The following is a 26,683-nucleotide window of genomic DNA, read 5'->3' as shown; positions in this document are numbered from 1 at the left end:
AGTAGACCTCCCCACACAGATGCAAACTAATCCAAATTGGATTAGGAAATCTAATTATACTAGGCTAATATAACCCCCCTTGTTGTATTCTAAAGTCAGTTCCTACAACAGATTAAAAAACAGTAAGGGTGAGATTTTGAGTTCAACAGGCTGCCAGACTGCTCTCTCCCTAGGGGAATTTAATCCCCAAGTAATTGGTTAAAGTTATTAGTATTAAGCGTTCTCCTTCTATGGATCTCTTGGGCTTATCTGTTCACACCTGCCAGTTGCCCTTATAATGTTTGATTAAATACTTCTATGTCTCTGGGGTATGCTAAATGCGTGTATTGCAACATGCATTCTCTGTTCCTAGATTCATTTTCCAACCCGAACAGAGGAAATGCCCAGAAAGCATTTCACATCCACTCCAACACAAATTCCTTCAGCATCCCATTTCCAGCCTCCTCCTCTACCCCAAGCTTTTCAAAGGCGGTCAACCCGATCCCGCACAAGCTTCTTGTTGCTCTCCAGAAGGATGCAATCCTGCGCTCAACGGTCCCACTTGGACGTGCGCGTGCATCGCCCTGGCGACAGAAGACCCCGTCAGCGTCACAAAGGACCTGGCCAGCGGAAGACCTTCGCGCAGCTACCCGGGGCCTCCGGCCGGGAGGTCCCCTGGGGCGCCTCGGGGCCACGTGGCGAGCTGGTGGGAGGGGGGGCGCCGGGCCAATGAGACCTGCCGAGGAGATGGCCGGCCCGCCTCCGGCCCACGTGGCCGGCAAGCGCTCCCCCCCGCGCGCGCCGCGGCAGTGTCACGTGCAGCCGGTGCCTGCCCTTGGCCGCGCCGCTTCGGGAGGCGCGCCGGGGATGCGCAGGATGGCCGCGGCCTTGGGCCCGGCGCTGGAGCGCAGAGGCGGCGGCGGCTGGGGCCGGAGCCGGGGCGCGGTGCTGCTGCTCTTCTTCTCGCTGTCGCCGCGGCCGCCGGGCGCCGCGGCGTGGCTGCTGGGGCTGCGGCCGGAGGACACGGCGCCCGGGCGCGTGTGGCTGGAGGGGGGCGCGCTGCGGGCGGCCGAGGGGTCCCGCTTCCTGCTGCGCCTCTACTTCCAGCCGCCGGCCGATGGCAACGGTAGCGGTAGCGGCGGCGGGCTGGAGGCCGGCGAGCGGCGGCTGGTGTTCGTGGAGGAGCCGGCCGGGCTGGAGCGCTGTCCCGAGCGCAGCGCGTGGGCCTCGGAGGTGGAGGTGCTGGGCCCGCTGCTGCCCGGCGGCTCGGCCGGCTCGGCCCTGGCGGAGGTGCGGGTGCGGGAGCCGCGCAAGGGCGAGGCGGGGGCGGGGCGGGCGGGGCGCCGCTTCGGGCTGTGCGCCTGGGACGGCCGCGCCTGGCAGCTGCACGGGGCGCCGGGCGGCTTCGCGCTGCAGGTGGAGGCGGCGGCGGCGGCGCTGGCGGCGGGCCTGGTGCCGCTGCCGGCGGCGGGGTGGCTGCGGGCGCTGGTGGCCGTGGTGCTGCTGGGCCTGTCGGCGCTCTTCAGCGGCCTGCGCCTGGCCGTGCTGGCGCTCGATCCGCTGGAGCTGCGCGTGCTGCGCAACAGCGGCTCGGCGGCGGAGCGCGAGCAGGCGCGTAAGGTGGAGGCGGCGCGCGGCCGCGGCGGGAGCGGCACCTACCTGCTGTGCACGCTGCTGCTCGGCCAGGCCGGCGCCAACGCCGCTCTGGCGGGCTGGCTGTGCGCCGCGCTGCAGGCCGACCCCAGCCCCCTGGCGGAGGCCGGCCGCGGCGTGCCCTGGGCGCCGGTGCTGCTCTGCGCGGGCCTGGTCTTCCTGGGCGGCGAGGTGCTGCCCTACTCGGTGTGCTCCCGCCACGGGCTGGCCATCGCGGCGCACACCCTGTGCCTCACCCGCCTGCTCATGGCCGCCACCTTCCCGCTCTGCTACCCGCTCAGCCGCCTGCTGGACTGGGCCTTGCGCCAGGAGCTCAGCACCTTCTCCACGCGGGAGCGGCTGATGGAGACGCTGCGGGCTGCCGACCCCCACGGAGACCTGGTGAGCGGCGAGCTGGCCATGGTGCAGGGCGCGCTGGAGCTGCGCACCAAGGCGGTCGAGGACATCCTGACGCCCCTGAGTGACTGCTTCATGTTGCGCTCGGATGCCGTGCTGGACTTTGCCACCATCTCAGAGATCCTTCGCTCGGGCTACACGCGCATCCCGGTCTACGAAGGGGAGCGCCGTGACAACATTGTCGACTTGCTTTTCGTCAAGGACCTGGCCTTTGTGGATCCCGATGACTGCACCCCTCTGCAGACCATCACCCGCTTCTACCATAGGCCGCTGCACTACGTTTTCCACGACACCCGCCTGGATGCTCTGCTTGAGGCGTTCAAGAAGGGTGAGGGCCTGGGGCCCCAGCCGCTCACCTCCCTCGAGCATCACATTCCTCTCTGCTCCCCACGTGCCCTGCTTGCGAGGTACCCTGGGACTCCCTTCTGCCTTGCCCTACCCTCTGCCTCCTGCCTAATGTGGGCATTTGTGTTTGTGTGCACAGGCATGCATGTGTTAATGCATGCGTGCAATCCGGTTTTGCATGCCCCTTGCCATTGACAGGAATTACAGAGATTTGCTTCTAACTGAATCTATATATAACGGATATTCCCCTAATGTTGCAGGGGTACAAAGACAGCTCTTGCCTCTGCCTTTGTTCAACCCAGCGTGCTCAATGCTTACATGAGATGCTCCCACACATTTCCCAGTCACTCCTCACAGAAGGACTCTGATGCCTGACATTGCCTGTAGTTCAGTGATAGAGCATCTGCTTTGCATGCTGAAGGTGCCAGGTTCCACTCCTGCATTTTTGTGTAAAAGAGTCAGGTAGAGAGCTAGGTGAACAGTGAGACACCTGAGCCTCTGAGGAACCACTCTCTGTCAGAGTGGACAGTGCTGACCTTGATAGACCAGTGGTCTGACTCAGTGCAAGGGACTTCATGTTCATGTGCAGTGGTTTTCTTTTATAAGAGGAGGTGGTTCTGTCATAATGTATGCCAGTAGAATGTAGCAGAGTTATGGGTGCTGGTGGAAAACGCTGCCCTCCCAGTGAACTTGTGGCAACCCCATAGGGTTTCCAAGGCAGGAGACATTTGGAGATGCTGGTTCATTGCCTTCCTCTGCATTTGACCTTGGGTTTCCCCTACTTAGATTCCCAGACCTGACAAGCCTGAGCCAGATCATGGTGTGTTATGGGTATTCCATGTATTTACAATGCCACCTGTCCATTCTTTGCTGTGAGTTTAAGGTGTACTGGCTGGAACTGAATGAACCCCAGTTTCTCCCTGCACCATTGCCATTCATTTTCAAGCATGGCAGGGAACATTTGATTCTCTCCTGCACTGTATATGCGAGTCTGGGACTTATGGATGTGAAATGGTACATGAAATTGAGAAGCAATACATTAGCACAATCCGTGACTGTATCTCTGAATTTTAGCTGGCATATCTGTTTACCACAAAGTCATAGGATATTTCCTTGAAACTGTGGACACTTAGGAACTCATTCTGGAGACAGCAACACCCACAAAACAATTAACATTTTGACCACATTATTTCCACCTTGTTGTGGCATCATTCTAGACACCTAACAAACTAATGGGACTTGCATGTCTTAGTTGGGATGGTGATTGGGGATGGATGGCTCCACCAGTTGTTTGGGGAGCCTCGATTTCTCCTGTGTTGGTGGACAGATTGCAGACAATTAGAAGAATGAGGCAAGTGAATCAGACAAGGTGAAGTCCCTTGGGATGTGGCTCATCTTCCTGTAGTGCTTTCCTAGTTGGAAGCATCAGGTAGTAGGTGATATGAAAAACTGCTGCCTGAGAGCCCAGAGAGTCACTGCTAGTCAGTGCTGATTTTGATAGCCCAGTGGTTTGCTTCAGCTCAAGGGTGCCTCATGTGTTCATGATATCCTTCAGTTTTGCTGATTGCGTCCATTCATCCCATCCATTCATCCCTGAGACCTCGGCTAATTAGCTGGCTGGCTGAGTGTTCCAATCCATAGGGAACCTAAGGCAGCAGCCCTCTCTTCAGGCCAGGGAGGAACTAAATGTTTTGGGTTTGGGTTTGTTTTTTTCCTTTTATCTCCAGATGTATACTAAGGCTCCCCTGATACTTGTCAGCTTTGCATAGGTAATACGGAGGCCAGTAAGAGCCTTGATAGCGATCATGGCCCCCAGCTTTCACCATTTTATTGTGATCTCGGGCACTAAAGCTCCAGCAACTGGAATTCTGGGAATTTTGCTCTAATTTTTTGAAGAGTCTAATTTCTGGCCATTCTCTGTGGTACAAGTACAAAGGAAAAGCAGTACGCCAGTATGAATAGAGGGTGGCATGTCAGACTGGGATCTGGAAGACCCCAGTTCAAATCCTCACACTGTTATGGAAGATCATGTGATCTTGGTCTAGTCAGACAGCTGGAGCTGCTTCACTAGGTTGTTGTGAGAATAAAATGGAGGAGGAGGGAACAACGCTACTGGGGAAGGAAGCAAGATATGAATAAGTTCATTTAAAAATTAGGAGGCAGGTAGTAAGGATACTGCTTCCCTTGGAACTGTGGAGAGGGATGGGTTTGTCAGTATTCCCGTGGTAGATACAAAACTCATCTAGTGAAGTAGGATTCAAAATGGCCTCACTAGTGCTAATTATTGCATGACTTGGCTTTGTTGGTGCAGTGTAGAATAATCCTGCTGAGTCACGTTTGGCTTGTTTTTCTCAGTACTGCTATCTCTTAGTGTACAATTTCTGAAAACAGCACTTGCCAGTATTGTCCTGTAGAGTTATTTGCTATAGAGCAGAGAAATTTGTAGACAGTAGAATTAAATTCTCTCTTCTTCTTTACCTACCGTCAGATCATTGGAAGCCTAGCATAAATCCTTTTTGTTTCATATTATTTAAATTGCGTTCTTTAAAAATTAAGTTAGAAGGAAATTTTAGTAAGAGACTATAATGCTTCCCTTCTTAACCAGAGACTGACAGTGCAGTCTTAAGAAAAGTTACATCACAGACTTCCATGGACGTAGAAGGCTGTAGCTACTCGAAAATGAGTTGTGACTTATGAAAACTCGTATTGAAATAAATGTTAGAGTCCAGTGGCACCTTTAAGATCAACAAAGATTTATTCAAGGCGTGAGCTTTCAAGTGCAAGCACTCTTCCTCAGACCAACCAGAGAACATGTCAACAAAGACTAAAAGATTATGCTTCCTCCCCATCTTGGGTAGTTCAGTGAAATCCATTGGCCATGCCTCCCCTGGGTAGGATACTTGTTGGAAGTGACCTTTTTGGGGTAGCTGAGTAGATCCTTTGGGGTTGAAGACTTTTTTTTACAATGTTCTTTAATTGCTTGCACTCAAAAGCTCACACCTTGAATAAATCTTTGTTGGTCTTAAAGGTGCCACTGGACTCTGATTTTGTTTTGTTGTGCTGCTTCAGACCAACATGGCTACCCACTTGAAATAAATGTTGTTAGTCTTCAAGTTGCCACTTTACTTTGGTTTTGCGACAACAGATTGACACAGCTACCCCTTTACAATTAGGATGGTACTCTCAGTGAGAAAATGCTCCTTTATACACGTGGGTGGAAGTTGGAAAATTGGTCCAATTGCTGAGGTACCTTGACTTCCTTGGCTGGTTTACGTTGTCAACGAATAAGTGATTCCTTGTCATGCATTTCTTGCCTTCCCGTCATTATGAACTTCCTTTCACCAGTGTTACGTGTCATAGCACCATCTCCATCGGTCTGCAGCCCCTTCGTTTGCAACAAATGGAATGTCCCTCTCCCCCAAACTTCACATTGTAATTAAAGCCTGAAGTTTGGCCACAATCAAACTCTTTCCCCTGTCCTTTGTTCTACAAACCAAATCTCAAGAGGGGCTTGCTAGTCACTGGTGTCAGCAGCAGGTCCTCGGGCATTTAATTTCTGGCCTTTGGTGTGTGTGGATGGGCAGTGCACTTGAGCTGCTTATTCCTGTTATTTCACTCCCTGCAGGAAAATCGCACCTGGCAATTGTGCAGCGGGTGAATAATGAAGGGGAAGGAGATCCTTTCTACGAAGTGATGGGGATTGTTACCCTTGAAGATGTGATTGAGGAAATAATCAAATCTGAGATTCTGGATGAAACAGACCTCTACAGTGAGTATTTGATGCACGCTGGTATTTCCTGAAGACAGGTTTTCAAGAGAGACATGTCTCGTCTGAACCCAAAAGTACTGAGAGGTGGTATAAACCTCCTTCAATCTCTTGGTGTTTATTGAATATTATATTACAGTTTTAATGTTCCTTCTGCTGTATGACCAGCTGGGTGTCCCTTCTGCGAACCAATGTCCGTATATGAACCATAATCACTTTATACAATAACTTCATTACCCTTGAAAGAAGGAATATTGATGAACTTCTAATTGGAACTGCTTGAGGCGTAGCTAAGTGAATCACAGTTTAAAATCCTGAAAATTTTCAAAGGGCATCATTGTCTCAAAAGTTTTAGTCAGTCTTGAAACCACAGTGTCGAAATCTCCTTAAATATAAACCCAGAAGTTTCAGACTAGGAGACTGGGAGAACACAATGCCCGTTGTGGGTTCAAAGTGCTTTTACTAAAACTATGATCTTTGCTTGTTTGACCTTTAGCTGACAATCAAAAGAAAGAGCGGGCACCTCATCGGGGTCGGAAACCCCATGACTTCTCCATTTTCCGGCTTTCAGATAGTGAGATAAGAGTGAAGATTTCTCCTCAGCTTCTGCTGGCCACACATCGCTTCATGGCTACAGGTATCCATCCTTTCCCCGACCTTCTAAAATACCTACAGTGACAATTTTATTTATTTATTTATTTATTTATTATAAGCTGCCCTCTCAAGTGGACACAGGGAGGTGAACAATACATGTTCAACAGTAAATTTAAATTGTAGTTTAGACAATTCTTAAAACAATTCTAAAAATTCCACCCATTGTTGTTATCCTCCCTTGGTACTTCTGGCAAGTTTGTGCCCACGGTTGCTTGGTCCCCCTTGGCACTGGTGGGGGATGGGGGCTAGGGTTTCCAGATCAATGTTGGGAAACTTGTGGAGATTTGGGGATGGAGCCTGGGAGGTCAGGAGCCTCATTGGGGTACAATGCCATAGAGTCGACCTTCCAAAACATCCAGTTTATCCAGGGAACTGATCTGTGTACTCTAGAAATGCTGTAATTTTAGGAATCCCCAGGTCCCACCTAGAGGCTGGCATCCCTCTCTGTGCCTCAGACCAGTATTATCTAAATGAGTAACTGCATACCTGGAGAAGTTATGGTTTCTTCCCCTGTGTTCTCCAGCTTTCTTACCTCTAGACTTCTCTTACATGTGAAAGACGGTACAGTGCAGAACCACTCTGGGCTTGCATAGCCACTTCATGTGATCACATGTGCAGCCCTGTACTGGAACGTTCCTTTTCCTGACCTGAGCTTCCACAGCATGCAGTTGACCATGATGGAGAAGTCCCTCATAAGCACTTGCTGCTTTCCTTCCTCTTCCTCTTGCAGAGGTGGAGCCCTTCAAGCCACCGTATCTCTCAGAGAAGATCCTGCTGCGACTCCTCAAACACCCCAATGTCATCCAGGAAATGAAATTCGACCACAAGAACAAACGGGCACCCGAACATTACCTCTACCAGCGCAACAGGCCGGTTGACTACTTTGTGCTCCTCTTGCAGGTTTGTCGAGGCCTCTGGAGAAGTCATTCATCCCAGAGGGTGGAGGCTGTTTACTATGGGCTGTGCTGTAGCTTCCCTTCTCTAACAGGATTTTCTTTTAAAGGACCACTGCCCAGAAGATGTGGCTCCTGGGCCATTATTTATCACTGGGGTGTTGCCTTGAACTTCTGTATTACTAGAGTTCTGCCTCTGGAATTATAGAACTCCATCACTCAACTCGATATTCAGTTTTCAAGCTTCAGATTCTCTCATCCACAATAAGTGGTGTTGAGCGGTGTCATGGCACAGGCTGCAGCTTGGTGGTAGAAACACCTGGTTTGCATACAGCAGACATCTTTTTTTCAACCTTGCCTGCCTCAACACTGCCAGTGTATGGGCAAGAGAGTACAGTAGAAGACTACTTCAGGCCTTCATCTCCAGTTAAAGGAAATTCACAACTACCTGCCCACCCACAGTGACCCCAATTGCATGCCCAGATGATGCCCCCCTCAAAAAAAACCCCAGAATCTCTGAACTGGAATCCGCCTCCCGACCCTAACTGGCAATTGGCCCTTCCCTGGGCATGCAAGAAAGGCCACGAGAGCCAAGCACCAACACAGTCTCTCCTGACCACCCACTGCCAATCCGCCTAAGTTCACTGAATCAACATTTCTATCAGATGGCTATCTAGCCTCTGCTTTAAAACTTCCAAAGAAGGAGACCCCACCACCTCCCGAGGAAGCCTGTTCCACTGAGAAACCGCTCTAACTGTCAGGAACGTCTTCTGGATGTTTAGATGGAATTTCTTTTGAATTAATTTAAACCCATTGGTTCTGGCCCAGCCCTCTGGGTAACATGTTGGGAAAGACATTTCTCCGCCTGGGACCCTGCCGCCACCAGTCAGAATAGAGTAGGCCGTGCTGACTATATAAATCAGAGGTATAATGCAACTTTATATTAATGTATGTATGTTCACGTAACATGATTTAAAAATTCAGTGTGCCCTTGTTAATTCTTTGGAGTGGCATTTCTTCCTAATACCATTTTCATCAATATTCATCAGTCTTGCTGTGTAGCCACTCCAATACACCAGGTGTATTCTGTCCTAACCTGTTTCCTCCATTGTTCCAGGCCCAACCTCTCTGATATTGCTAACATAGTTGACCTGCTTCTCTTATGTTCTGTCTTTGTGAAGAGTCACCTACAAGTCTCATCGAGTGTCCAGGGCTCATCTTTGCCCAGAGTAAAGTTGTTAGGCTTCAGAGTTTTTGAATGTCCAGGTCTTGTGAGGACAGGGAATGGTGATGTTAACTAAGCTGCATTTTCTTTTTTTTTTCTTTTCTTTTCCTAGGGAAGAGTGGAGGTGGAAGTAGGGAAGGAAGGCCTGCGTTTTGAGAATGGAGCCTTTACCTACTATGGCATCCCAGCCATCATGACTGTGGTTTGTTCAGGTAAGATCCAGAGCCAGCCAGAAAGGTGGGCTATATCAGGCAACAAAACCTCCTGTTCACTATTCACTGTAAAGTAGCCAAAATACACAGCTTACATAAATCTGCAGATAGATTCTGGTGGGTACCTGTGTTGGTCTGAAGCAGCAGAACAAAGTTGAAGTCCAGTGGTACCTTTAATGCCAAGTTTTATTTAAGGTATAAGCTCTTGTGTGCAAGCACACTTCTTCAGGTACATTGTAATGGAAGTTTTCATGATTTGGAATGGTAGATTGGAATGTATTTCTGTGGTCTGGGAACAGAGGAGATACACTACACAGCTACTTGCCCTACTTCAAAGAAGAGGATGCTGTAAGGTCACCTCCATACTTCAGAGAACATGGATGGAGTGTAATGCGATGGTCTCAGTTCATTACATTCAGCATTCCACAATTAAGAAGGGTATATCTGCCCATGAATCTCCAATTTTGATAAATTATTTCCCCTAGAATTAAACCCAAACAAATGGTAACTATATAAACTAAGCTTCTTATTCCTGTTTGGTCCTTGGAACATTATAAAGGTAAAGGTATACCCTGTGCAAGCACCATGTCTGACCCTTGGGGTGACACCCTCTAGCCTTACTACTCTGCACTGCAAGAGGCTCTTTTTTGAACATTATATTGTATGCTAATTTGCTGCTCACTCTCTGCCTATATGTATGGACTGGTAACTTCTTTTTCATTGTACTTGAAGACATGTGCATGCATACAAAATCTTACAGCTTGAATAAAACATGTTGGTCTCAAAGGTGGCACTGGATTTGAAATTTGTTATAAATCTGCAGAATTCATTCCAAGTTTTAAGTAAAAACGAAAGGTGAGTATAAATATTTTAATAAACAAATCTGAATGCTCACAAAAATGCTTTCTTATCATAAGAAGCCGCACCCGCCACGAGCCGCAAGGGAGTGGCGGGCTATAAATCTAATAATAATAATAATAATAATAATAATAATAATAATAATAATAATAATCTTTAGTGGCAAATAGCCACAAAGAAATTGTTAGAAGGGGCACCAATATTCATGAAAAGAAAATGAAAATGTAGTGGGTAAATTTGAATAGCTGTGCTGGACACAGAGGCCCCTGGCTACTTGGTAGCCTTTCATAATAAATGGGAGACATTCAAATACCTAAGAATAAAAACTTTTAAAATGTTATGTATTTATTATTTATATATTCCACCCTGTCTTCAAAAACTCAGGATGGATTACAGAATAATAAAATACGTATAGCATTCCAATATATAATAAAATTTAAATCAACCAAACCAAGTTCAACATCTAGCTTCAAAACATTAAAATACACAATTAAATATAAACATTGCCAATTATGCTTTCTAAAAATGTTGGAATAATGCAGGAGGAAAATAGAGTTCTGCGCCATATTTTAAGTGTTTGCTGTATGTTTGTTTTATTCTACATGAACAATCTAGCCAGAGGGAATGATGAAGGCGGAACAGTTTACTTGGTTGGTTAGGGAACATCTTGATAGCCATATCAACTGTAGCGATGTACCTAAGTCTTCCTCATAGGAATGGGAAATCAGAAAAGTGCATGTTTGGAGGAAAAACATCCATGGGGAGAATACTTCCTTTGTAAAACAGAGTCCAAATGTGCCTGTGACAAGAAGGTCTCACCTCCCTGAAGCCAGTCTGGAGATGCCGCAGTTGGTATGACACATCTGCTCTTTCACTCTGTTGAGAAAGCTCTGACTGGGACTCATCTTCTGTGTACCCCCTGTATTTTCAGATAATGATGTGCGCAAAATGAGCAGCCTGGCTGGATCTTCTTTCCTGTGTATGTATCTTCCCTGTGACCTACTCTTTGGTGGGGAGGGGGGTCAAATATTGTGTGGTTTGGCCTGGGTCTTCCTCGATCCATTGGATATGGATCAAGAGATAAGGCAGGCTCCAGCACAGTTCTCTCCAAATTGTTATTTGAAGCTGTTTTCAGCACATATAAATTGCAACAACAAAGCTTGTTAGTCATGGTGAATGACATTTGAGGGGGAAAAGAAAGTAATCTTTTGTGAGATTTCTTTGGCAGTCATATCCCTGAAGAATAGCATGTTAATTATTGGTGTGATATTTAGGTGATCTTTTTCTTGACTTGGATTTAATGTGATGATATACATTTTGGTTGTGCTTTTAATTTGTTGTTTGTTTGGTTTTAAATTGTCTCTCTAGTTTTATTGTAAACAATTTCGAGCAATAAGCAGTAGAGAAATTTAGTAAATAAATTAATTCCCCAAATAACCCTGCTACTCAGCTGTCGGCATTCCATCATGTGTGTTCCTAGTGCCACCCTCTGGTGTTTTGTGTAATTGCATCACACATCTATAAATACTACTGAAGTATTTATTAAACCTACTTTTTCTTCTCTCATGAATCTAAATGTGATAACAAGCAATGAAATATGGTGTGGCATGTGCAGTGAAATCTCTTCTACCTTTTCTTTGGGCCCACAAATAATTCAGAGATGAGGACATGTGCCGGTCTCTTCTGTTCCACATATGGCAGTTGAATCCTTCCATGCCTTCCTATTCGTTTTATAGCTGCAAAGAATGCAGCTCTTCCTTAGTCATAGGTCCATTGTAGATTAAGTCTTGCTATGTGGGGGCATCATGAAGTCAGTGTCCTGATGTCAATCCCAGTAGTTTACACTCTCTTCCTTCAAACCTATTCTCTTGCTCCCCCCTTTCCTACCCTGATTTTTTTCTACTGATCCTAAACCTCCTCTCTAGTACCTGTGTCCATGTCCCGTACCTTCGCCTTCAGCAGAGGGGAATCTTTGGCTGGCTCCCCAGGTAACTGTATACAGAGCATCCAAGAACAGCTTCCCATTCTGCCTTAATCTATGTTTATCTGTGAACCTCTCACCCAAAACACAAAGTATTGAAGAGGTTTGGAAGAGTACATGCTTCAGCATGCATGCGCAGGTGTATAGCTGGTGAATGCTTCTGCACATTTAGTACTTCTGAGAGCTGTACCTGTTTAATAGTGCTAAGTAAGGTTCTTTATCCTTAACTGTAGATAGAGGACCATATTTTTATACTGCATGTGCTTGAATATGCTGCATATGAAGATGAATGTACTGTATGAATGTATGCATGTGCAGAAACATATTGCCTAAAGCCAGAAAACCACCTTTTCTTGATCCTTTCTGAACAATGTCTTGACCAGTGGTAGTCCACAGCCACAGTGCCCCATCTGGAGGGTGTAGGTTCACTAACTGCAGTTGTGTTCTTTTAGACCCAGTGTGATACAGTGGTTAGAGTTTTGAACTAGGATCTGAGAACCCAGGCTCAAATCCCCACTGTGCCAGGGAAGTTTTCACAAACTCTGGGCTGGTTATTAACAGGATTGTTGTGAGGAGATTATGGAGGAGGGGACAATAACACGGCAAGCTGCTTTGGGTTCATTTCAGGGGAGAAGCAGGGTAGGAACTTGAATAAGTCTGAAAAGAATAGTCCAGTTCATGAGGGTGTCAGAAGCTCTTAAGGTGATCCAAGATTGAAATCTGAGTAACTTCAACAAAGAATATGTCACATAGACGGAGCCACTCCAGCCATAGAAACAGCTTCAAGCCTGGGAAGCCAAAACTCCGCCTCAGCTGTACCTGGAGAGAGAGACATGCTGCTGGCTCTTGTGGAGGAGGAGCCTATCTGATCAGTGGGCTTTCCAACCCCTGCTGTCCAGCAGACAAAATTGAGCGTGTTTTGATAGCCAGAAGGTCACAGAAGCACAAACATAATTGCAAAGGAAAGGACGTCCATAAATAACAGACAATAAAAATAAAAATATATGAATAACCTGGGCAATTCTTAATACTTAGCATTTGTGTAGTGCTTTCAGATTTCAATGCCATTTACATACATATTATATAGCACTCCTTTAAGTTAACCCAATATTTTTAGCTTCATATTGCAGAGGCTTAAGTGACTTGCCTGTGTACCCCGATGTACACAGCTGGTGATCACTGCAGATAAGCAAAAACGTGAACCCAAAGGAAGAGTAGCTTTTCCTAAAAAGCCCAAGAGGTTAAGCAGTATACTTCCTTGTGCCGTAAAGCACTCCCTTTTACTGCCTTGGCCCTTTTTGCTGTTGCATCATCATTACCAGGTATAACAGTTTTGCTCCCTTCTTCCTCCAGTGAACCAGTCACCCTCCCGGTGCAGCGGCCTGAATCGCTCTGAATCCCCTATCCGAGAGCGTAATGACTATGGAGGCAGCAGCACCCAGCTCCACAGTGGTAGCAACAACAACATCTACACGCCAGACTACTCTGTACACATCCTCTGCGATGTGCAGTTTGTCAAGGTATCTTCTGAATTGTGTGACGGAAGCAAAATTTTGAGGCAGGAGATAATGAAGGGGAGGTGGTTGGCTGCCTTGTGAGGAGGCCATTCCAGACATGGGTATAAGAGAAGGGAAGAAAGCAAGTGAGATTGCAAGGAGGAAAAGGTGAGAAGCGAAACAAAATAAGTTTGGACAAAGCAATATAGTGAGGATCAGAGTGATGGAGAACATATTGTGTTAAGGATAGAGGATAATGGAAGGCAGCAGACAGGCACTGAGGAAGGTTCCTAAGACTGCAGAGAGATGGTTTTTAGCAGCACTGTTTTAGCAGCACTGAAAGGAAAATGTCACGGTGAAACCAATGGGAGAGTTTCCAGTAGTAAGGTGGGAAAGAACCTAGAGGCAGGCTTTGCCGGATGATGGGAGGATTTTAGAGACCCTGAAAAAGATTAAACAAGCACCACCCGTCTGAACAGCGACCCCTCTGTTCCATGCCTAGATCACTCGGCAGCAGTACCAGAATGCCCTGGCTGCTAGCCGGATGGACAGCTCACCCCAGACCCCTGACATGGAGGTTTTCAATGATGGAGACTCCACAAAGGCTCCCACTGTCAGAGGCACTCCTCAGACACCCAAGGATGATCCTGCCATTCTCCTGAATATGAGAAACAGCATTGTAGGTAGGTACAACAAAAGGGTGTGTTCCAGCAGAGCACTTGTACACAAAGCTGTGTGTTACACCATGCACATTCCTGCACAAGCTCAGAGGCTGTTCTTGTAACACATAAATTAGCAAGAGATTTGCATCCAGCAAACTGAGTCAGTAAGCAGACCAACTGGGAAGGCTATGCAAACTGGGGTGTTACGTGGTTGAAGTTGTGTCTTGTACGAGTGCACTACCACCCCCGGTCTTTAGCCATGTGGTCCCACTTGTGTTTGAATTGCTGCCTGTCTGCCCTGACACACAGACCATTGTGGTTTCCCCCACCTGCATCCTGCAGTTAGCCATTCAGATGGGCGCCTGAAGAGCCCCACAGACGCTGTGTTTTTGCACATGGAGGGGATTCCTCACATCCAAGAGGAGCTGGCAGGGGGCACAGAAAGCAACACACGGCAGAGTGAGTATTGGAAGGGCACGCTAATGCAGGCGGGGGTGAGGTCGGAGGGTCTGAACTGATCCCAGCCTTATCCTAACTGCTGTTATCTTTTAGAAAACGAGGGCTGTGCAGTCACACTGGAACATGAGTCTTCAAACAGAGAAATAGAGACCAGCACATCCCCAAGCGGTCCCGAGGAGCCCCTAGGCAAGAAATTGCTCCGTACCCTCAGTAAGTCACACCACAGCTCTTGAGGGGAATTGGCCTGAGAGGTACAGGTGCACTATTCTGATTGCTGAGGCCTAGTTCTGCTCACTCTGGTGTGTGTCCTGGCACCAAGGGCAGGCTTTTCAGCTATGGGGAGAACTCCCATCTCTTCTTGTGTCATACAGGTTCTGAATCAAAGGCATCTCTGCCTCCCCCTTGCTGCTGTTTAGTCAAAGGCCCGCCCTATTAGAATACGCAAACATTTGCTTGGTGTTACGTTTTGTAAAATGCTCCCCCGCCCCAGCTTATATTTAAACTTTGACATCTGCTCTGGTTATGGAAGGGCGGGGGATGTGGCATTGTAACTGACATGCAGGTTAGCCAGTCAGCTCTGTGCACAGTCCTGCTCTGAGAAAGGGTCGTTGATGATTAACATAAAGGTCAGGCCATTAATGCTGTGCAAATTAAGCTTGTGTTCCAAGCTAGAATGAGTTATCTTCATTAGGCAGCTATATTCATGTCAGATATGCGGTGAGGGTGCTTCCACAATGGACTCACTGCTCCAGTTACACATGTCTGGATGCAGCCCTTGAAAGCCACTGGGCATTTCCAAGGGCATTGAGGGATTTAGGGACAACAACTGCTTGGGTTATTTTATTTTTGTATTTGATGATTTGTATACCACCTATCCCAGCAGACCAGCCCTGGCCATGTGTGTAATACAGCCAGGAGTGTAAGAGTGTCTGAGGCCAGGCAAGAGATGTTCCAAGGGGGTTTGCCATTGCCTGCCCCTGGGCCACAACCCTGGTATTCCTTGGAGGTGGCCTTCCAAGCGATAACCAGGGCCAGCCCTGTTTAGCTTCTGAGATCTGATGGGATCAGGCTTGCCTGGGCTACCCAGGTCAGGTAGTTGCTTGGGATGTACTGACTAGGGAGAGACATGGAGAAGAAAGACTGAGGTGGGAGGATACAGAATGCACTTCCTCCATCCTGACTGGGAACCGCCTGGTGAGGACAGCCTGTTCTGGTTTAGAACAGAAGCTTAATTTGCACAGCACTAACTACCTGGCCTGTAGGTCAGTCATCAAGCACCCTCCTTACTTTCTGTATCTCAATTATCGCCAACTTGGTGTTGCAGGTGGGAGGAGAAGGAAGACGTCAGCAGAGAGTGAAAAGAGTTCTGATGATAATTCCACCTTCACACCTCTCATCACTTGAGTGGCCTTGAGCCTCCCACAGGTTAGTGAAAGACACAGGCATTTTCCTAGCAGCCCATCTCTTGCTCAGCTGTGCATCCAGCTCTGGCCTAAGAACTCATGCGCATACACACACAGACACGTGTGCATTTTGTAAACTTGTAGTTTGCAGGATCTCCCATTTCTTCGGGGGCTTTTTGCTAAGCAATCCCAAGTCCTGGAAGTACATAGATGTGTGCATGCACGTGTGAAGCAAAACAGCAGGACCAGATGATGCTTCCGTGTTCAGAGGCAGTGACCCCTCTAACCAGTAGCTGTGGGAAGGCAACCGTGGGATGTGGGTTGTTGCCTTCATGCTGTCTTTGGGAGGTCGGGTTGTGGAAACAGGATAGTAGACTAGATGGCCCTTAGGTCAAAGAGAGCCAGGCTGTTCTCAAGACTGTCACCTTTCCTCATTTTATGACTCTTCCCGTGCTAGTTAAAAGTTTCAACAGTAGTTTTGCATTCTCCTGCTGGGGAAACCAGATTTTAGAGGGTCATCTAACCTTATGTGAAGGGAACAATCAACAGCCTTACCGTAGGTGTAGAGGGTATTATCCAGTTTCTGAGACTATTGCATTATGAAGAGAGTATTTCAGAAGCTTTGTGATGGTAAAGAAAAGCAGGTGCCGTATTATTCTGCACCGATCTGGGCTGCGTGAGGCCCTCTCTGCAGCTACCCCACTCTGAACAGCTTCTTCTTCACAGGTCTGCAGCATGACAACTAACTGACAAGGTTCCTGTGTGCGTGTGATGGCACTTGCTTCTCTCCCACATTATCTGTCCCGCCTCCAGGGCTTGCGATTCAGATGGCAGATTGTTTAAGGGCCAAGCTTGAGAGGTGGAGCCAGAACTTCAAGAGCTGAGCATCAAGTCTTGGCAAAAGGTAGAAAAAGGAAGAGAGCAGAGCAGTGGGGTGTGTAGGACCCTGTGGGTAGCTTAAACCTCACCATCATAAATTACTTCCAGTACGGTAATGCCCAAGAAGAACAGGCACACAGTCCTAGCTGGAAGTACCTACCCCTCCTGATGCATGGTCCTGCACATTGGACCCTCTCCCGTGCATGTATGTGCAATAACAGCATTGCAACCTCCACTCCCTCTGTAGTCATCTACATACAAGCATTATCCAGACACATCTGAGACCTACTGCTGCCTAGAACCAGCTGGCTTTGGGTTTGCAAGCTTGTCTCACAGACCAATACACTGATCACCCTTCATCTGTGAGCATGAAATCAAACAAACATAGGAGTGTGGCTCCAGACAGAGCCATGCCTTTCAGCTCAGTTCAGAACAAAGAGGGAGTTTTGAAGTCAAACATCTATAAGGGAGAAATAAAATGTACTTGTTTTACATGAAGTCTGTCCATCTCGTCTTTGTAGAATGTTGAAGATGCATATGGGGGAGGAAGAAGAAAAGGACTTCTCTGTATTATGATGTTAAGCAGGCGTTCTGTTGGAAAAGGATTATGTGGAAGTGTTTAAATATATTGCTCTATTTTTCTGCATTCCAGGATTTGGGGTGAGAATTATCTAGCCTTGCAGCATGAGACGGAGAACTGGCATTGGCTTTTCAGTGCCAATAGGAACTGGGAAGCAGTGCTGTCTCAACCTCAGGTGTTCGTTCTTGTTAATGTTTGAGAACCTGCATTATTGGTGTTAGGAGGTTCTTTTGCCAAACTTCACCATTTTACCTTGACTCTTCTTAAGTTTCACACAGAGAGAGGTTTCTCTTGGGGCCTGCTTTGACCTACACTAACTACCTCCATGCCTTTGGCTGGGAAGGCACAGTGTCTTTTATAGGGCTGCAGAAAGCCTGTGAGGGAGAACCAAGGCCTGCAAGATCAAAAGAGTCACAGCAGCAGTCTATTTTTAAGCCAGAAGTCTTGCCCATGGAAGTCTCAGCTGCTCTCAATAAAGCTCTTTTGAAATGGAAACCTGATCTGTAAGCACCTTTCCCACTGCTACTCTGTCAAAAGGCCTCGCCTGCAGCAAAACTATTCTTGATAACTGACAAATGTACCTAAAAGGCCTTTTACTCTCATTCACTTTTATCAGCTTCAAAATGAGCACTGGACGCATTTGTCTGGCCTCAGGCACTGCAGATTTGGACACCTTGTTAAGACACTTGAGAAGTGGCTCCATTTCCCACCTTTAGGCCTCATAAAGGAGCTGAGATACAGGCATACGTGCTCCCACGGCATGCAGGGAGGGCGCTTCACACAGCCTCTGTTCACCTCCACCCAACCCCCAGCCCCATCTCAAGAGAGGTAAATGGAGACTGTTTAACTGTTTATTGTGCTCACAGAAAAGGTACAGTTATGGTTACAAGCTCTGCTCATGCAAGACTGGGAAATGGAAACCAGCTCCAGCCTTGCTCCCTGAAACAATCAATGCTGCCAGTAACACAGAACACCCATTTGGGGATCTGTTCCCACTAGCTCTGCTGTGTTGCTGCAGCAGGGTTGGTTACATAAAGTGCAAAGGGACATCCTGTGGACAAGATAGGTAGAGGAAGCCTTGTGCTGGTTATCCAGGCTTAATAATCATTAATGTGCAAATGGGACAGCTCACATGCACTTCACACAGTCTGTCTCCTACCAAAATAAAGGCCAGGAGACACGTTCCTGACAGTATTACAGTCTTCGTTGAGTTCCAGCAATGAAAAGGAAAACTCATGGAGTAAGTATACTGTGCAGAGTCGAGGGATTTGGTTGCTTATGTTTTCTGGAGGGTAACCTAGATGTTAAATGCAGTTGTGTGTAGTTTTACTCAGCTGTTTTGGTTGGCTTTTTTAAACCAAGAGCAACCTCAGGAGGTTGTAGGTTTAAGCAGAGGAGGGAAATATCTATTTTCCACTTGGCCCTCAATCCAACTTCCCCTCTGCTCTTAGGTTATTCTCTTTAGTGCAAAACAAAGGAGAAAGTTACACACATGTGCAAATAATATTTGACTGCAGGCTTACTGGATCTTGGTGACTGCTTCGTGGATGGAGCTAGCAACGTAGTCCAAGTTCTTGGTAGTCAAGCCACACATGTTGATGCGGCCACTGGCCATTAGGTAGATATGCTTCTCCTTAATCAGGAACAGGACTTGCTTAGCTGAAGGGAAAAAGGAGGAGGGGGAAGGATATCAGGTTTCCTCTTAACTGTCACCCACAACTCAAGACAGCCTTTGCTAGAATTTGCCAGCTGAGCCCTCAATATGAACAACCAGCACTGCAGAGACTCTCATCCACCTTCTGCAAGTGGGGCAGAGAGTTAGCGTCAATGCCCCTCACTGTAGGGAGGTGGGTCAGAGCGATGAATTGGGATGAGGCACATGTCACCAAAGCAGAGTTTGGAGGAAGACTGTTTGGCTCCCTAGAGCAGGGGTGGCCAAATTAGCCACAGTTTGGTCACCCCTTCCCTAGAGTCAACCTGCCAGCAAACGCTGGCAGGGGCTCATGGGAATAGTAGTTCATGGACATCTGGAGGACCGCAGGTTGACTACCCCTGCCCTAGAGCATCCTTCCAGCCAAACCCTTACCCTTTGATACCCCCTCTTTCTGCCCCAGATGTGTACTTACAGTTGAGCCCAGTGAAACTGAACATGCCAATCTGCTCCGTGATGTGGTTCCAAGTGCCTGGAGTGCCCAGGGCCTCAAGTCGAGACCTCAGTTCTGCTCGCATCAGCAAGACCCGATCTGCCATTGTCTTCACATTTCCTTTCCTGTCACAGAAAAAAGTTTAAGCTCGGCCCAACAGGGCTATGAACAAGCCATGCCCTATTGTACCCCTGTGGAAGAAAGGTCAGTGCCCACCTCCTGTCCTGATGTTCCTTACCATTCGGCAAACAGCTCTGGTGAAGTGAGTGTAGTAGCCACGATGCGGGCACCCTGCGATGGGGGATTAGACCAAGTTGTGCGGACTATCTTCTCCATCTGGGACAGGGTACGCTGCACATTATCTGCATCCTTTGCCACAATTGTCAGGTTTCCTACCCGTTCATCTGAGGAGAGGCAGGAAAAGGAGGAGAGCCATAAGTGTGACGCCCTACAACATATGTGCTCTTGTGCGTTACCTCCAGCCTACTATGAGAAGAGAGCCCCTTCTAGGTCCCTTCCGTATACAAGCACTTACTGTAGAGCCCAAAGTTTTTGGAGAAGGACTGTGCACAGAAGAGTTCGAAGCCCTCGGAAACAAAGAAACGCACAGCCCAGGCATCCCTATCCAGACAACCAGAGGCAAAACCTTGATAGGCAGAGTCAAAAAATGGGAACAGGAACCGGCGCTGCAAGGAAGGAATGGAGAACCATGAACATAGCTTCATTGTGTACCACCGCTAGAAATATTTGCTTTTATGCTGGTGCCCACATATTTCTTCCCTTGACCCCAATAGACCAGCAGATCCACAACTAGAAGAAACATAAATGTTGTCTTCCATTATACCATTTGTTGGGAAGAAGCACTGAGCTACTTCTAGGCTGCCAATTTTCCACGGCAGCCTAGTTGCTGATGTGATTCTATGTGAAATTGCCCTTGCAATAGGGATTCTAGACAGCTCACTGTATGCTATTTTTAGCTGTGCTTTTCTTTTACATCTGATGTTCATTGAAGCCCACCCACCCATGATCACATGAGGCTCAGCATTCTCTGGCCACTCTTAATGTATGTTATTTTGAGGAATATGGGTAATTCAGAGCTGCATGGAAATAACATGTTAAAAACACCAAACTTCACATATTTGCAGACACTCCCAACGAGCCTCTCATTAAAAGATAGGCTCAACTGTGGGCAATTCTCTCTTTCAAAATAAACTGAGCATGAGTAATGCTGGATAAGAATGACACAATCCCTTTAACAACATTTAAAAATACCCTTATATTTGTAGATGAGGCTTCCCCGCTCCTCTGTCTAAAAGGCAGGAAATTCTCATCTGTTATGTTGATGATTGCCAGGGAATGACCCCTCATGTCATCAACAAGTGAGCAAATGACAAGATCTTCATGAAGTCCTGAAATTACGCTGTTTCTCCCTCAGACAAAAGAATACTCCCACTGTTAATAGCCTGCCCAAAAAGTATTTTTAAAGAGGAAATACTTTAAATAAAGCAGATTTTTATTTTTGGAAGGACTGTGCACAAATACAAATGGCATCACATGGAAACACCCCCCCCCAAAAAAAAAACCACCAGTTTGGTGCCTGAAAAATGGGGAATCCTTGGTGTGGCAGCAGACACAGTTGAAGAAGTCTTTCTGATCACAAGATTTAGCCTTTTGGTACAAAAATGGAAATTTTTTAATGGCCTAAGCATATACAGTCCTGTTGCCCGTTGACTGCATGGAATGATCAAATAATACCTTCATAACAGCAGCAATTTGTTTCCACTGCTCCTGGGTGGGGTCTGTGCCTGTGGGGTTATGAGCACAGGCATGGAGGATGAAGATGGAGAATTCTGGAGCTTTCTGGAAGGCAGGAAGAGAAATTGAACAGACTCTGTGTTGTGTCCAAGGTGCTCACTAATTCTGTATGAACAATACTGCCAGGATTGTAACATGCCTATGGCTGACTGCTGGAAATAGTCTAACAAAAAAATAAACTGTGGCCTGGTACAGGTAGGCAAAAACTGTACATTAAGCTATTAGCACAAATCTATATCCTCTCTAAGGGCACAGATAATCTTTAATACAAAGTTCATACAAAGGGTTATGTCTTGTCAGAGTCAGTGGACTCCAAATCTGTCCATTTGGAAGAAATGTTCCATGTAATCCTCCTGTTTCACTTAGTTCACAAACAACCATACTTAATACTGAGGTAAAGTATCTTAGCCTAAATACAAACGGAGGTTGAAAGGTCAGGAATTGCCAGAAGGGTTTCTGCCAGAAATTGGCAGATAGTAAAGAGTTGTTAACATTCTGTAAAGGTAAAGGTAAAGATATCCCCTGTGCAAGCACCGAGTCACGTCTGACCCTTGGGGTGACGCCCTCCAGCGTTTTCATGGCAGACTCAATACGAGGTGGTTTGCCAGTGCCTTCCCCAGTCATTACCGTTTACCCCCCAGCAAGCTGGGTACTCATTTTACCAACCTCGGAAGGATGGAAGGCTGAGTCAACCTTGAGCCGGCTGCTGAGATTGAACTCCCAGCCTTATGGGCAAAGCTTTCAGACGGCTGCCTTACCACTCTGCGCCACAAGAGGCTCTATTAACATTCTGTAGTATGTGAGAAATATACTGTGCAAGTAAGGTAATCTTACAAAAGGAAGAGCAGCCCCCCACCCAAGCCCTGTTTGTATTAAGAGAAGGGAGAGAATACATGTATTTCCGGCAAAAAGCACTAGTCTCTAGTTAAGAGCTACTGCTAGTCAGATTATTTTTGCTTATTTATTAACTTTATAGTTTGCCTTCCTCCTTAGACTCAAGGCAGATTACATAATGAAGCCCCATAAAAACCTTAATCTTAAAACCAAGAACCTCAGATGGCAGAAAAACCCTCCAGTCCTCCCCACAGTCATCAACAAGGTCATCTGATGACATAATGTAGCCTGAACTAGGTGGACCTTCCTATGTTCGTGCACTTAAGCACCAGTGTGGGCTGCAGTCCAGAAGGACCATACAGTTTCTACAGTGTGTCTACAATGCAGCAGCTTCTGACTGCAACTCCATTTAGGAGGCTGCTATGAAAAGTCCCCTGCCTTTAGAAAGTAGCTGTCCAGGGGCCATAAAAGACACTGGAATCTTAAGTATATATGAAGAATCTCCCACACAACAAATCTTTGCTAAACCAACCATACTGGAGAATTCTAATTCTTGCATCTTTACTCCAGTGTGTGCCCAGGTTATATCCAAGATGTATGACAACTTGACCTACTTCCAAGTCTTCCAGGAATCCCTGGATGTCCAGCCCCCTCGTGGCACCATTCCAATAACGATAGGTCCGGATGTCCTTGAAGCCCGCATCCGTGAAGACAGAGTTATGGTTTTCTGTAAGGGGAGAGAGATGCAATCTTCACTGAGCCAAGGCTCAAGCCATTTGCAGCCTCATGCAATAGGGATATTCAACCACTGCCCTCCCTCTCCCTGCTCCACACCATAGCAAAGATGCTAGCCAGGCTTCAATGCTCACCCCAGGAAGGGGAGGAAATGTAGACAGGGGTCACTGTGGTTCCATTATACCAGCGTCTCAAGAATTCTGCTCCAATACGCAGGGCCCCTGTGCCTCCTAAAGACTGGACACCCCCCACCTAAAAAAAGGGAGGGAGAAGGTTTTATCAGAAGACTGATACGTTTTTTTCCAATAAGAATTCTGAGCACTTCCTCAGCAAGTCTTCAATTTTCCTGTAACACCTCTTTTTGTCTTGCACTGAGCTGGATCCAAATTCCCGCTGAGCCTCAGAGATTCTACCGGTGAACTAAGCTCTCTGGTACAGCAATGGCACTACACAGCCCTGCCTTCCCCCACCTTCCATCCCACTCCACTGCCCTTTAACCGCGGCAAGATCTACTCCTTTTAAAGATAAGAGAGATCTTTTGCCTGTGTTTGTTCATCAGCATTCAGTCCACGACTCCTGATAGTCCCACGACACAATGGAAAAAGGAAAACACAACTAAAATCCTTATCCAAACATCCCAGAAAGGCAAGACACTTCCTTCCACCAGCCCATACCAGTTTCTCATTGCCAGACTCACCCTGTTCTCCTGGATGGCTGGGCTGTCCTCTCCTAAGGCGATCCTTGAGGAATTGGCACGGAACTCTGGCAAGCCCAGGATTGGAAGATACTCATGATTTAAACTGGTGTCCTCAGCAATCATCCGCTCCACTTTCCGGACCACCGGCAAAACCCAAGGCTGCCCCTCATCCGTGCGATAAGCTGCAGGGGGAGATGGTACTGTATTAGGGAAGCATTTACTACGCATATCTTCCTCTCTTTCTAGGTTTCCAATTTCTACTTCAACACTTCACAGTGATTTTTGTCACATTAGATCAGCCTTCTTCAACCTTTTGACCTTGGAGGATCTCCTGAAGTAATTTTTCAGATTTTGAGGAAACCCGCAAATGATGGCAGCTGGCCACACCACCTGCCATGACCCTGGAAGTGACATCACTACCCACACTCTTAACCCTCCTTTTGCTCCTTCCCCCCACCTTTACTACTGCTATGGTGACTCGGTCTCATGTAGGCTGGAAAGAAGAGTAGGAGTTGAGAAGACAACCCAGACACCCCCCATACCATGCCACTTCGGAGCTCCTGCGGACCCCTGGTTAGGCATCCCTGCATTAGACTCCAATGCCCCCTACTGCACTATTCCCCCAATCCCTTTTCAAACCCAAGCACTTTGTGCCTAGAGGTTATCAACTGAGTCAGTTTGGAAGCATGTTTGGCATTTCAGAGATGCCAAGGGCTGAATGCCAAGGGGCAAAGGCCAGCAGCACCTGAAGTCAACATCCTGACCACTGCCAAGAGTGGTGACAAACAGCAACAGACACAAGTCCCAGAGAACTCTAGTCCGAGAACAAGCTGAAAAGTTTGCCTGTAATACGCAAGCCATGAGCAGATAGATATTCAGCGCTGATAAAGCTGCAGTGATCCAAGAAGAAACAACCAGCTAGATACAGGTCAAACGATTTCTCAGCAAAGAGCAAAGTTTCAGAGGTAGCAAGGGTGACAGCGAGCCTGAATGCTGCTTCTTAGTACCAGGGCAGAGTCCCTTTCAAGCTTCTCCAAGGCACAGGTAATAATAGTCTGCCCAAGGTTATCAAGCTTGCTGGAGCTGAACTTCAATAGCAGCCGGATGCTTCTGACAATAATGCTCCAGCTATGTAGTTGTTAAATATGGTATTTTTAAACACCGTTTTTGTCCTAAGAATATCACCAGCTGTCAAAGAATTGTCCCAGAGGCTACCTGCTGACAAGACACTCAACCAAGGGCGCCATCCTCCCTCCCGCCCATACCTCCCCATGGTATCGGAATTAAGCCTTCCACCTCTCAGCCTTATGTGCAAGCCTAGCTCACAGCACGTGATGCCTCCATTCACGATGCGCGGACCTCGCTGTGATTTTGTAACCAGAGGGCGGCACCGCGACCAAAAACCCAGGCCACGAGCACTGATCCGCACGCCCCAAGGATTGCCTGTGAGAATGGTCCACTAGACAGACCCGTGCTGTCTGAACTGACCCCGGTGCACCATGCCTGCCTGCAAACAGCCCAGGCACGCAGTCTCGACTGCCTGCCCCGCCGGATCCGCCTCTCTCACCTCCCACTCCCAGGTTGACCTTGCGAGGGTCGACGTCGGCGCGGAAATCCGCCGTGAGCTGGAAGACGGCTACGGGCACGGCCTGCGGGACGGCGGCAAACACGGAACCTGCGACGGGAGCCATTGCGGGGCTTTACCGAGGCTGGCGCTTCTCGGGCTCTGCCTGGAGGAGACTTTCACCTTCACAGCCAGAGGTGGAGAGAGCCGTCCGCCAATCCCCAGCGCCTAAAGCGAGGGCGGGCGCGTCCTCTCCAATCGCACAGCCGCTGTCGAAGGGGCCGAGGTGAAGGAGCCAATCGCGCAAGGTTTAAGGCTGCCGGCCGGCTTGGCTAATCGGCTGCCTCAGAGGAGAGAAGTGACAGCTTTCCAGCCAATCGCTGTTTCTCACAGGCCGAGGGGGGCTCTATGAGAACGTCACGGCGGCTGGAAAGGAAGGAATCCCGCGGCGGTGGGCATTCCGGAGGCCGATTGTGCGGTGGCGGCGTTCTGCAGGGAGGGGGGCGGGGCGGGGCGGGGCGCTGGGAGGTTCTTTTTTTCGAGCGCGATCCTCGACGTGGCTGCTCAGAAGGAAGCGGGCCTTACCTTCGCCATAGCTTTAAATGGGGAAAAGCTTGATGTGTCGGTCCAAAAGGTAGGAGCGTGTTGTGTTTGCTCCTGGGAGAAAAGAGAGAAGATGTTAATCGAAGAGGAGGCTAAGCCCATCCCGTGGAGAGCAGCAAGCAAGCGGCTCCCTCCCGTCGTGCATGAATCCCGCCCCCGCTTTGTGCTGAGGAATGGGGCTGAAAAATAAAATTATCTACGGAAGCGACATTTGATACCGTCTGAGGCTGCCTTACTGTCCTTCTTTCCAGAGGTCCTTTTCATCGCGGGCTGTGAGAGTGCGTCAACATAACGGAAGATGTTGGGAGTGCTGGCTTCCTACATTAATGAGACTTCCCATCCTGACCATGTGCCTCGTTCAAACCTGGCCGCTCAAACCTGGAAAGGGGGGAGGGTTGCAGACCTTTGTCCAGCAGGTTTCCTGTGCCTTTAAAATGCCACGCAGAAATTCACCAGATGTAGTTCTTCCCAGCATCGATGGGGAATGCTTTACATGTTGACTGTCTGCTTGTTTGTGTCAACACAAACATTTTAAAAAGCAAAGAGGGGGATGGACCAGACGTGTCTCCACAGAAACATGAAGTCGTCGTCGTCGCCCCCCCCCCCCCCGAAAAACTTGCTGGCAACAACTTTTGAGACTGGAAACCATCTCACTAATCTGTTACAGTGTCCATTCTGAAGTTTTATACAGAGATCACCACCTTTTTTGACCCTGTGGGTGCCTTTGGAATTCTAACACAGGATGGTGGGCACAAGCACAAAATGACTCCTTCCGGAGGTCAAGCCGCACACAAACACAAGTGCAGGAAGAAGAGAAATTTTAAAATATGCTGGGAGAGAGAGAGAAACG

At 47.9% G+C, this 26,683-nt stretch overlaps 2 protein-coding genes across 4 annotated transcripts; one reads left to right on the top strand and one right to left on the bottom strand.

Annotated features, from left to right (window-relative positions):
- The first annotated feature begins 614 nt into the window (after window positions 1-614).
- Window positions 615-17,353, top strand: CNNM1 (cyclin and CBS domain divalent metal cation transport mediator 1). 2 transcript variants are annotated; one of them, XM_077349402.1, is made up of 13 exons: window positions 615-2,356; window positions 5,999-6,142; window positions 6,636-6,776; window positions 7,524-7,693; window positions 9,024-9,123; window positions 10,913-10,960; window positions 11,907-11,969; window positions 13,316-13,482; window positions 13,961-14,141; window positions 14,463-14,579; window positions 14,673-14,789; window positions 15,904-16,004; window positions 16,709-17,353. In XM_077349402.1, exons 1-12 carry the CDS (start codon window positions 709-711, stop codon window positions 15,981-15,983), a joined length of 2,976 nt encoding a protein of 991 aa, XP_077205517.1. In that variant the 5' UTR covers window positions 615-708; the 3' UTR covers window positions 15,984-16,004; window positions 16,709-17,353. The 2 variants fall into 2 exon arrangements, with proteins under 2 accessions (XP_077205517.1, XP_077205518.1); XM_077349403.1 differs by lacking the exon at window positions 11,907-11,969.
- On the bottom strand, window positions 10,306-25,459 carry GOT1 (glutamic-oxaloacetic transaminase 1). Of its 2 annotated transcripts, XM_077349404.1 has the most exons (10): window positions 25,234-25,459; window positions 23,667-23,848; window positions 23,104-23,221; window positions 22,849-22,961; window positions 21,341-21,445; window positions 20,121-20,271; window positions 19,824-19,989; window positions 19,568-19,710; window positions 18,965-19,100; window positions 10,306-17,452 (listed from the first exon to the last, which is right to left on the bottom strand). In XM_077349404.1, exons 1-10 carry the CDS (start codon window positions 25,355-25,357, stop codon window positions 17,440-17,442), a joined length of 1,251 nt encoding a protein of 416 aa, XP_077205519.1. In that variant the 5' UTR covers window positions 25,358-25,459; the 3' UTR covers window positions 10,306-17,439. The 2 variants fall into 2 exon arrangements, with proteins under 2 accessions (XP_077205519.1, XP_077205521.1); XM_077349406.1 differs by lacking the exon at window positions 10,306-17,452 and having other exon boundaries at window positions 18,279-19,100; window positions 25,234-25,458.
- Between the last annotated feature and the right edge of the window lie 1,224 nt (window positions 25,460-26,683).

This window comes from Paroedura picta, chromosome 8 (assembly GCF_049243985.1).
Source record: "Paroedura picta isolate Pp20150507F chromosome 8, Ppicta_v3.0, whole genome shotgun sequence".
Classification (NCBI taxonomy): Eukaryota; Metazoa; Chordata; class Lepidosauria; order Squamata; family Gekkonidae; genus Paroedura; species Paroedura picta.
The sequence above is the reverse complement of the archived record's forward strand: the minus strand, read 5'-3'. Positions and strand labels throughout refer to the sequence as shown.

What these genes read in the sequence shown, in the direction of transcription:
- CNNM1 (XM_077349402.1), top strand. Translation starts at nt 709, where the DNA reads ATGAGACCTGCCGAGGAGATGGCCGGCCCGCCTCCGGCCCACGTGGCC. An exon ending in GCTTGAGGCGTTCAAGAAGG is followed by an intron (nt 2,357 to 5,998) that starts GTGAGGGCCTGG and finishes CACTCCCTGCAG; the next exon opens with GAAAATCGCACCTGGCAATT. An exon ending in TATGAGAAACAGCATTGTAG is followed by an intron (nt 14,142 to 14,462) that starts GTAGGTACAACA and finishes TGCATCCTGCAG; the next exon opens with TTAGCCATTCAGATGGGCGC.
- GOT1 (XM_077349404.1), bottom strand. Translation starts at nt 25,357, where the DNA reads ATGGCTCCCGTCGCAGGTTCCGTGTTTGCCGCCGTCCCGCAGGCCGTG. An exon ending in CAGCCATCCAGGAGAACAGG is followed by an intron (nt 23,222 to 23,666) that starts GTGAGTCTGGCA and finishes CCCTTTTTTTAG; the next exon opens with GTGGGGGGTGTCCAGTCTTT. An exon ending in CATTTCCTCCCCTTCCTGGG is followed by an intron (nt 22,962 to 23,103) that starts GTGAGCATTGAA and finishes CTCCCCTTACAG; the next exon opens with AAAACCATAACTCTGTCTTC.